General features: G+C 47.0%; 1 protein-coding gene across 1 annotated transcript; it reads left to right on the top strand.

Annotated features, from left to right (window-relative positions):
• Window positions 1-3,989: 3,989 nt before the first annotated feature.
• On the top strand, window positions 3,990-7,823 carry GPR88 (G protein-coupled receptor 88). The gene is made up of 2 exons (XM_043460521.1): window positions 3,990-4,366; window positions 4,727-7,823. Exon 2 carries the CDS (start codon window positions 4,796-4,798, stop codon window positions 5,945-5,947), a length of 1,152 nt encoding a protein of 383 aa, XP_043316456.1. The 5' UTR covers window positions 3,990-4,366; window positions 4,727-4,795; the 3' UTR covers window positions 5,948-7,823.
• The last annotated feature ends 1,681 nt before the right edge of the window (window positions 7,824-9,504 follow it).

The raw sequence follows: 9,504 nt of genomic DNA, 5'->3' as shown, positions 1-9,504 counted from the left end.
CACACTCCCTTTCTAGACCATGTTCATCACCAGGACCACAGAACTCTGTGCCCAATGGCCATGAATGCACTTCCATGAGCTGTATGAACATCATCTCTGGCGCTGCCCTTCTGATGACTGACTGTGCCTTCCAGGTACCACCCTGGGTCTGAGATGTTACCATGGAGTGACTGTAGGAGAAAGATGTGAGTGAAACTTGAACGGGCAGGCTGGCATGTCCTGTGTTAAAATGAGGCCTCTCTGGCGTGTGATGATTGAACAGAGAGCGGGGAAAAAACAAGGGGGGGTGGCAGGTGAACTGTGGGCCAGAGGCAAGCTCTCCAAGTTGTCACATTTCAGTGGGATGGAACAATTTATAAATCTGAGAATTCTAAATTTGAGCCTAACTTTTCTGTATATTTGTCAAGATAGGAGAATAGAACATATTTTAGTTAACAGTTTGATAGCTTGATTTATGATTTTAAAATATTTAGACATGTGGCCTACAGACTTCTAGCTGGACTCCTTGGCCTGCAAATTTAAGCCCAAGCCTGGTTACCGTGTTGGCCTGGCATGAAGACTAAATAAAAGAAGACATGAAAAATACTCAAAACAATGGTACACGTGGTATGTGTGCATCATTAGCGATGATGATACTGAACAATTCTCTTGAGGGCAACACGGACCTAGTAAAAGACTTAAAGCAGAATATGACATTTGCTTACTATTTTTTCTACAAATATTGACTAAGGGTCTACTCTGTGCCTGGCATTGTTCTGGGAGCTGCCAATAATAGTGGTGATCAAAATAAAGCTCCTATTTCCAATGAATGTATATTAGACTCAGGGGGGGATAGATAAAAATAACTATTTTATCTTTAAGATTCAAGTGGTGGGATTTGGTTTTAGAAAGATCATACTGGCTGGAGGGAGGTAAGGTTGCACTTAAGAGTCAGGAGCTTGTCGGGATAATTCCAAGAAGAGATGGGCTTCCCAGGTGGCTCAGCAGTAAAGAATCCAGCTGCCAATGCAGGAGACACAAGGGACTTGGGTTCGATCCCTGGATCTGGAAGATCTCCTGGAGAAGGAAATGCCAACCCACTCCAGTATTCTTGTCTGGAAAATTCCATGGACAGAGGAGCCTGGTGGGGTCCATGGGGTCTCAAAGAGCTGGACACGATTGAGCACACATACACACAAAGAAGAGATGATGGTTGTCTGATGCCAGGTAGTGGAAGAGTGAATAAAGATTAGTGAAAAGAGTGAAAAATGATTAACCTAGTAGAATAATGGCACTTGGTGATTAATGGATATTGGGAGTAAGATTGAAAATAGGAATCAAGGGTGATAGCTAGGATTCTGAGGTACTGGGATACTGGTGATGCTGGTCACTGAGATTTAGATAGAACACAGGAGAAGAAACCAATTTGGAGAGGAGGAGGGGATCAGTTTTGTAGATTTGGGGTTTCAGATGCCCATAGAGCACCGACGTGGAGATGTGTGTAGGCAGCTTTATATCTGGGCAGATCTTTGGCCAGTTAGAAAGTGTCTCAGTGGTGACAGCCAAAAGCAGCATGGCGCAGGCATTCAATGGGAATGTAGAGGCAGAAATAGTGAGGAAGTAGAAGCAGAAAGACAGCAGTTTTGTCAGAAGTGTGAGCTGTGTAGGCACCCTGAGAAGGAGGTGAAGTACAAGGAAACTTTGGTGGTTTAGTTGCTAAGTCGAGTCTGACTCTTGCAACCTTATGGACTGTAGCCCACCAGGCTCCTCTGTCCATGGGATTTTCTAGGAAGAATACCGGAGTGGCTTGCCATTTCCTTCTCCAGGGGATCTTCCCGATCCAGGGATTGAACCTGGGTCTCCTGTACTTCAGGCAGATTCTTTACCAACTGAGCTACCAAGGAAGACCTACTTGTAATGAAATTGACATTTTTGTAAGGCCAATGGAAAGCAAGCGGTGGAGGGTAGACTGAAGATTCATCAGACAGGGTAGTTCACAGAGCAAGTTGCTGCAGGGGTAGGAGGAAATAGTGTCTAGTGAAAACTATTGACTGTTTCACCATGGAGAAAAACAAATGAAATCATTTATATATTCATTTACGGGCTTCCCTGGTGGCTCACTGGTTAAGAATCTACCTGCCAATGCAGGAGATGAGGGTTCCACCCCTGGGTGGTGAAGATCTCCTGGAGAAGGAAATGGCCACCCACTCCAGTATTCTAGCATGGGAACTCCCATGGACAAAGGAGCCTGGTGGGCTACAGTCCATGGGGTCACAAAAACGCCAGACATGACTTAGTGACTAAACAATAACAAACACTCATCCACTTGTTGATTCAATAACAAGTATATTAATTCTAACTGAATACTGTTCTGATGCTGGAAATAAGATAGAAAAATCTCCTACCCTATATCATGTAAGTTCAGTAGCTTAAAACAAGAACAAACCCCCAAACAAAAACTGGGCCCCTGCCAGGCCAGGGTTAAATAGGCAGGGTCTTGGCAGAAGTGTATGTGATTGCAAGACACCTGAGCCCCCCCGCAGAGATTTCATTCACTCAGTCCCATGTAAGGCAGCAACAACTGGGACCAAGAACCTGGACTCTGAATCCTCCTGATGTGAGAGGAAATTTTTATTTCAACAAGTTTTAACTACGAATGATTAGAGGGCTCTCTTGCAGGCTCATTGCCTTTGCTGTACTGAAAGCCTTAAGACAAATAACAACAGATAAAAGACACTGGCAAAAAATCCCCCAACTCAACTAATTGCATTTAGATATCACCTAAATGGACTAAATTTATTAGGTCCTGCTTAATCCTGCCCCCATATTAATGGGGTTAATAGTCAATAGACTATAGTTAATAGAGTATTAACTATTAATGAGTTAGTAGTCATTAACAGTTTTTGAAGGACAGACAGGGAAGCAGAGGAGGGGCATTTTGTGCTTCATCTTGAACAGGCACCCTGAGGAACAGACTGGAAAAAACTCCTGCCACGTGACCTGAGACTACATGTTAGACAGAGTAGATATATTTCAAGTGTCAGAGGAGGGTGGAGATATGTCAAATTTATGCATGGGCATTCAGAGAAAGTTCGAACAGAAAGGGCCTTGGAAGTCACCGAGTGAAACTCCTTATTTGACAAGATGAAAACAATCCATCACAAGGCCATTTGGTAGATGTCCAGTTTAGAACCCAAGTGTCCTGAAAGCCCACCTAGCATTTTTTTCTATTATGCCATGTTTCCGAGTTAAATTTTCAAATAAATGACTTTCCCAGTGAAAAATGATTTCTGAAGGGTGATGACTTTTATGAAAAATTTCGCTTGTGGAAGATTCCAACATCAGACTGCAAATCTCTGTCTAAGACCACAGGATCAAAAATTCTGCAGTAAAAACAGATCACTCTGTTCTTTATAGTGTGGATCATTCAAGCCCCTTGCTTTCCCCCAGAAACCCCCTGGTATGAAATCTTCTGACCATTTCATTTTTACCCTCTATTTCATTACTGAAACAGAAGCCACACTCTAGAAAGGAGTTTGGTGATGAGAAAGAAAACTGAAATTTTGATTGCAATTAAGACTTGAGGATTTTCTGTATATTACAAACCATATCCCACCTTACCAAAGAAAAAGTGAATTTCAATTAGGACATAAAGGAATCCTCTCTGAAAATGTGGGACGGAAAGATCAGCCCTGGGTCTTAGGAGTATATTTATCTCTCAGAAAAATCTCATCCTCAGGATGCATCAGACTAAGATGAAATACATTGGGGGTATATTACATTTTATTCAAGCATTGATGGAAGGGGGGGGAAGGAAAGAAAAATGAAGCAAGGTGAAAAATAGGGTGATTGAGAGACAGAAAAGACAGAGAAACTTGTTAATTACAGGACTTTCTGAGCAAGATATTTTTCTTCCCTTTCACAAGTTAGAAGCTATTGAATAATTCATACCGGCATGGAAAGGCTGCCTTTTCCCTGGGTGATGTATAACTGAGCAGGAGAGAGCTTCGAGTGGGTTCACCGCATCAGCCACCACTCGAGCTTCTGAGCACGGGGGTGCTCTCCTCTTGAGCTCAGCTTCTGCTTTTGCAGCCAAGCACCCTTACTGCTGCTGCTGCTGCTGCCTGCCTACCTGCCCACCCGCCCCGGCTTGCAGCCTGCCACTTTACTTTCTCCAGCCCTGCTGCCAGCTGAGGAGTCTCCCTGCAGCTGCTGGCTTCTGCCTAGGGCCATGTGTGGATGCTGCCCTGGGAAGGAGGCACTTGCTCCTGGCACTGATCCCAGCTGAGTTTCTCCTGTTGATTGCAGGACCACAGATGCTGCCGCTGAGGAGGTATCCGTTGGCTTCCCTCCCTCTGCTACCCGCCAGCTAAGGACCAGCCAGAAAGTAAGATACCCCCAACCCCTTTCCCTCTGGCATTTCCCGCAGGTGGCATATCTCTGCTTTCTCCTGGAAACTAGGGGCTCCATCTGCCATTCCCACGTGTGTATCTGTGTGTGTATTTAGGGGGAGAAGGGGCGATTGAGGGACAGGGATTGTGTTGTTCTGTCCCAAGGCTTCCCTGGTGCCTGCTGAGTGCAAAGAGGCCTTTCTCCGGCTCTGGAGACATTTTCGAGGCAGGCACTTGTCATTTGCCACCCCCGTCCTCCTCGAGCTCCCTCTACCCGCTTCCCCAGCCCATTATTCTGCCACAGCCTTTTGCGTCAGTGGCAGAGGGCTGAAGGGAGGTCTCTGCCCTCCCTGCAGGAGGGCATCAGGATGGGCCGCGCTGCGAGAAACCGACGCTAGCCAGCGAGGTGTGAAGAGTTGGCCAGAATGACCAACTCTTCCACGTCCACCTCCTCCACCACCGGGGGATCGCTGCTGCTGCTCTGCGAGGAAGAGGAGTCGTGGGCGGGCCGACGCATCCCCGTGTCCCTCCTGTACTCGGGCCTGGCCATCGGGGGCACGCTGGCCAACGGCATGGTCATCTATCTCGTGTCGTCCTTCCGAAAGCTTCAGACGACCAGCAACGCCTTCATCGTGAACGGTTGCGCCGCCGACCTCAGCGTCTGCGCCCTCTGGATGCCGCAGGAGGCGGTGCTCGGGCTCCTGCCCGCGGGCTCCGCGGAGCCGCCCGGGGATTGGGACGGCGCCGGGGGCAGCTACCGCCTGCTGCGGGGCGGGCTGCTGGGCCTCGGGCTCACCGTGTCCCTCTTGTCCCACTGCCTGGTGGCCCTGAACCGCTACCTGCTCATCACCCGGGCGCCCGCCACCTACCAGGCGCTGTACCAGCGGCGCCACACGGCGGGCATGCTGGCGCTGTCCTGGGCGCTAGCCCTGGGCCTCGTGCTGCTGCTCCCGCCCTGGGCGCCGCGTCCCGGCGCCGCGCCCCCGCGCGTCCACTACCCGGCGCTGCTGGCCGCCGGGGCGCTGCTGGCGCAGACGGCGCTGCTGCTGCATTGCTACCTGGGCATCGTGCGCCGCGTGCGCGTCAGCGTCAAGCGGGTCAGCGTCCTCAACTTCCACCTGCTGCACCAGCTGCCCGGCTGCGCCGCCGCCGCAGCCGCCTTCCCGGGCGCCCCGCACGCGCCGGGCCCGGGTGGCGCCCAGCTCCCGGCGCAGGCTCAGCCCCTGCCCGCGGCGTTGCACCCGCGGCGGGCGCAGCGGCGTCTCAGCGGCCTGTCGGTGCTGCTGCTCTGCTGCGTCTTCCTGCTGGCCACGCAGCCGCTGGTGTGGGTGAGCCTGGCTAGCGGCTTCTCGCTGCCCGTGCCCTGGGGCGTGCAGGCGGCCAGCTGGCTCCTGTGCTGCGCGCTGTCCGCGCTCAACCCGCTGCTCTACACGTGGAGGAACGAAGAGTTCCGCCGCTCCGTGCGCTCGGTCCTGCCTGGCGTCGGCGACGCGGCGGCCGCTGCTGCCGCCGCCACGGCCGTGCCCGCGGTGTCCCAAGCTCAGCTGGGCACTCGCGCCGCCGGCCAGCACTGGTGACCCGGGCAGGGCGCGCGGGAAGCGGAGATGCCCGCCTTCCAACGGCCTTGGTCACCACCGCCTCCTGCCCTTGGAAAGTATCCCCAGCCTGAACGAAGACTCCGGCGGGCGAAGCTCAATAATAAATCGGTGCGAAGATTTCGCCTTCGACCCCAGTGGGATACCTGAACCGAGGTTTCAGTGTACATGTGGGCCGAGAAGTCATTTTCGACGGCCACCTGATTTTTACCCTTCGTTTCCGTGTTTTAGGGAAATCCTACAGTCAGAACACCGGAAACTTCAGGAACTTGCACACTGACTTTTCGAAAGAACCGGTTACTTTCTTTTAACAGTTTTGGAAAAACAGCTCTGTTACCTTGATCACCATTCCCACCTTCATCGTCTTATGATGTATATAAAGCGCCTTGAGTGTGCATAAGCCAAAGGGAATAATATTGATGAAGGAAATAGTATTTATAAAGCATTTTAGAAAGTAACCTATCTTTAATGATGCTCCTGTTACAATTTAGTCTTTCTGTATTGACCCGAAGAATGAAGCCACAGATATGCACACCAGTAAGTTGCCATTAAGACCTCAGGCCCTTTGTAAAAGGGTTTTTATAAAGTAAAATCATTCCCGGATGAGACAGAATCTTAGCCAGTAAGGAGAGAAACTCTCAGATTTTTTATTTTACATTCCCCTTTGCACTTCTAAGACTGAAAATTGACATTAAGTGTTAAAGTGACAGGTTTCCATTGTGTTGATTGATGGTCTGAGCCAGCTATGGAATGTTGAAAAAAAAATAAGGGCGCTATCTATTTTAGGTACCAGTGTCAGGTTTTCTATGGCATGCACATTTGTTGTTACCCTCATTTTGTCATCAATTTACCTGCCTTGTGAGTGTGATTGCAGCTGTGAAATTTCTGTACTATAATGGTTGCTAAGGAGAATAAGTCCTTCTGTTTTCTCGTTAACATTTAAAATATCTCAATGCACATGATTTAATTAAACAGGAATAACACCATGATTGCATAGCTAATATTAACCTCTATTGCATGCTCCTAGATGCTAGAACTGACTGAGCATGTGGTATACTAAAGCAATACTCATTGGACAAGGACATTGTACTTCTTCCAGACACCAGAAGCAGCAGCCATCAATTATATGAAAAGAGACATAGAGACACCTCTGGCTACCAAGAATTCTTGTCTTGACCCAGTTTATGAGAAAACTCCCAGGTGGGACTTTATCTTGCAAATGAACCACTCTGCAAAGCCACCTGTGCTCTTTTAGGGTTTAGACAAGCCACACATTAGAAAGTAACAATTTTTTAATGTAGTTCATATGTATTACCATGACACTTAACATTGATATCGTATATGTTAAAGAAGGTATAATGAACTCAGTTATAAAAAGGAACAGTTCAAGTGGGAATCTGTTCTAAAATGCATAATTTGAGGCTTGCCATTTTCATCTCTCTTAGTAAATTTATTTAGGGATGTTCAATATTTGAAATGCAAAACTGTGTGAAATCACTATAAAATTAAAATGAGAGAAAAGTAGTAAAATAATCAGTTACCAACAATTCTGACTGCTGCTCACTACATCCAGTCTGGGGCTGAACAGCCTCCACTGTGTAATTCAGGAGCCAAATTGTTGGCCTCCTGGACGTTTGTAAGCCAGCAGATGGGAACACTTGTACATTTGAATAATTAAGGGAGTGGCAGGAAGCTTTGACATGTTTGCAGAAAAACAAAACAGATGTGTTCATCACCAGTAGTTAAGTCATTTTATTAATCTAATCCCTTTGTGCATGCACTATTTCTCTCTTACTAAGGTTTCATCTGCTCCCATTTTTCTTGATTTAAAAATTTAATTAAAGTTCAGACAACTATTCCTCTGTTTTTTTCTTTCTCTGGTCTTCTTCAATATCTCTTTGAGAACACTGTAACGGATGATACTGTATCCCAAAGCACTAGTGATAAAAGTGACTTCTTTGTTCTGGCTTTATTTGATTCTACATTTAGTTTCTAAATTTATTTCTATCTTTTATAACTAAATAGGATACCTATGCCAGCATTGAAAAGAAATAGGTATAATTTCCTTTCTGTAAGTGTAACTGATTTGGGGGAAAGGCTGCAACAACAGAGAACTGAATTTTACTTTTTTGTGGGGAGGGGGCTGAGGAACACTTGTCTAAGTTCCTTATCAAAAGGTCTTCTTTTAATTAGGCCTTTATCCTTGTTTCTTGCGGTGGATGCTACAAACGATTTTCCCTGCTATTCCTGCCAACAGTTGACAAGCACATAAACTTAGCTTTATCAAGTATTCAATATCTTGCAGTGTTTCTGGCTAACACAGAACCACCTTTGCTGGCTCAGTGCCATGTGGGAGACCTACTTCAGGTTGTATTTACTGGTAATTAACTCCACAGGACTGATTCATTTTTAATTAAGAAGTAGAAATGATGTGTCTAAAAATGCCTTACTCAGGCAAGATCTGGGAGTTGGAGTTACTGCTTTTACAAATTAAGTTAATGAAGATTGTGTTCCTATTTAAATGAAACTACATATTATCCACTCAGGACTGAAAAGTCCTAATTGCTGTTGTGGGCTGTCCTGCTTCGCTTTTTCTACTTTTTTTCTTTACGTATATGCCTATTAAGACATATAGCACACTCCCCACTCACCCATCCTTGCACTTTAATGGCTAAATTCTAGGATGTAATAGGTATTACTCCTAATAATTTCTTGCTTCCAAAATGAAATATGTGCTTAAACAATAATTCTGTTTTTTACAGAGGCATCCATGTGTGTTTTTCTTTTTTCTTTTTTAATACTATAGGGCTTTAACTCTCTGATAGAGAAAACCCTTGAAAAGATCTGCTCACCAAAGAAACATGGGTCTGCTCTGACCTCCTGTTTCAATGCAAATCTGTTCTTCTGATGACAGCTGAATTGGGCAGCTTCATTGTTTCCCGTGTGACATTTATTCCATTCTCCCAGGGACTCAGACACTGCTCATCTGGCTCAATGGCAGTCCAGGGAGATGACCTGACCAAAGGCATCAGTGGCATAAACTTAAATTCAAGAACACTGAGAAAAATTGTAGATGTCCCTCACTTTCAAAAGCCTGCCCTTAATGTTTCTGGGGTGTTGGGGTAAGAATGGATCTCTGGGTAGGAGCTCTCGGCTTGCAGAAACTAGGCTGGGGGGACCCTTTCTTTCTGCCTCTCCCTTCCTAATCAGTATGCTGAGTGAGGGGACTCCCTGTGTGGACTCAGCCCAGGTCCTATCTCTGCACACCTCCGCCTCTCAACCAGCCATTTTGCCCAACTCCAGGATCTATGACACATACAGGGGGTAGAGCAGAGGTGACCTCAAGCCATTTAGAAAGGGAATTCTGGGGGTCTGGTACCAGGGCAAGGCATAGGCTCTACCTGGGGGAAGGCACATTTCCTTGGCTCCCCTTTCTATGTGGTTAAGGAATTAGCCAGAGGAGGCTGGGAGCAGGTTCTTTAAAGCACGGGACCCAGATTGGACCCTCAGTAACTCTCACCTAAGGGCAATGCTGCTTT

This window comes from Cervus canadensis, chromosome 2, assembly GCF_019320065.1.
Source record: "Cervus canadensis isolate Bull #8, Minnesota chromosome 2, ASM1932006v1, whole genome shotgun sequence".
NCBI classification, from domain to species: domain Eukaryota; kingdom Metazoa; phylum Chordata; class Mammalia; order Artiodactyla; family Cervidae; genus Cervus; species Cervus canadensis.
The sequence above is the reverse complement of the archived record's forward strand: the minus strand, read 5'-3'. Positions and strand labels throughout refer to the sequence as shown.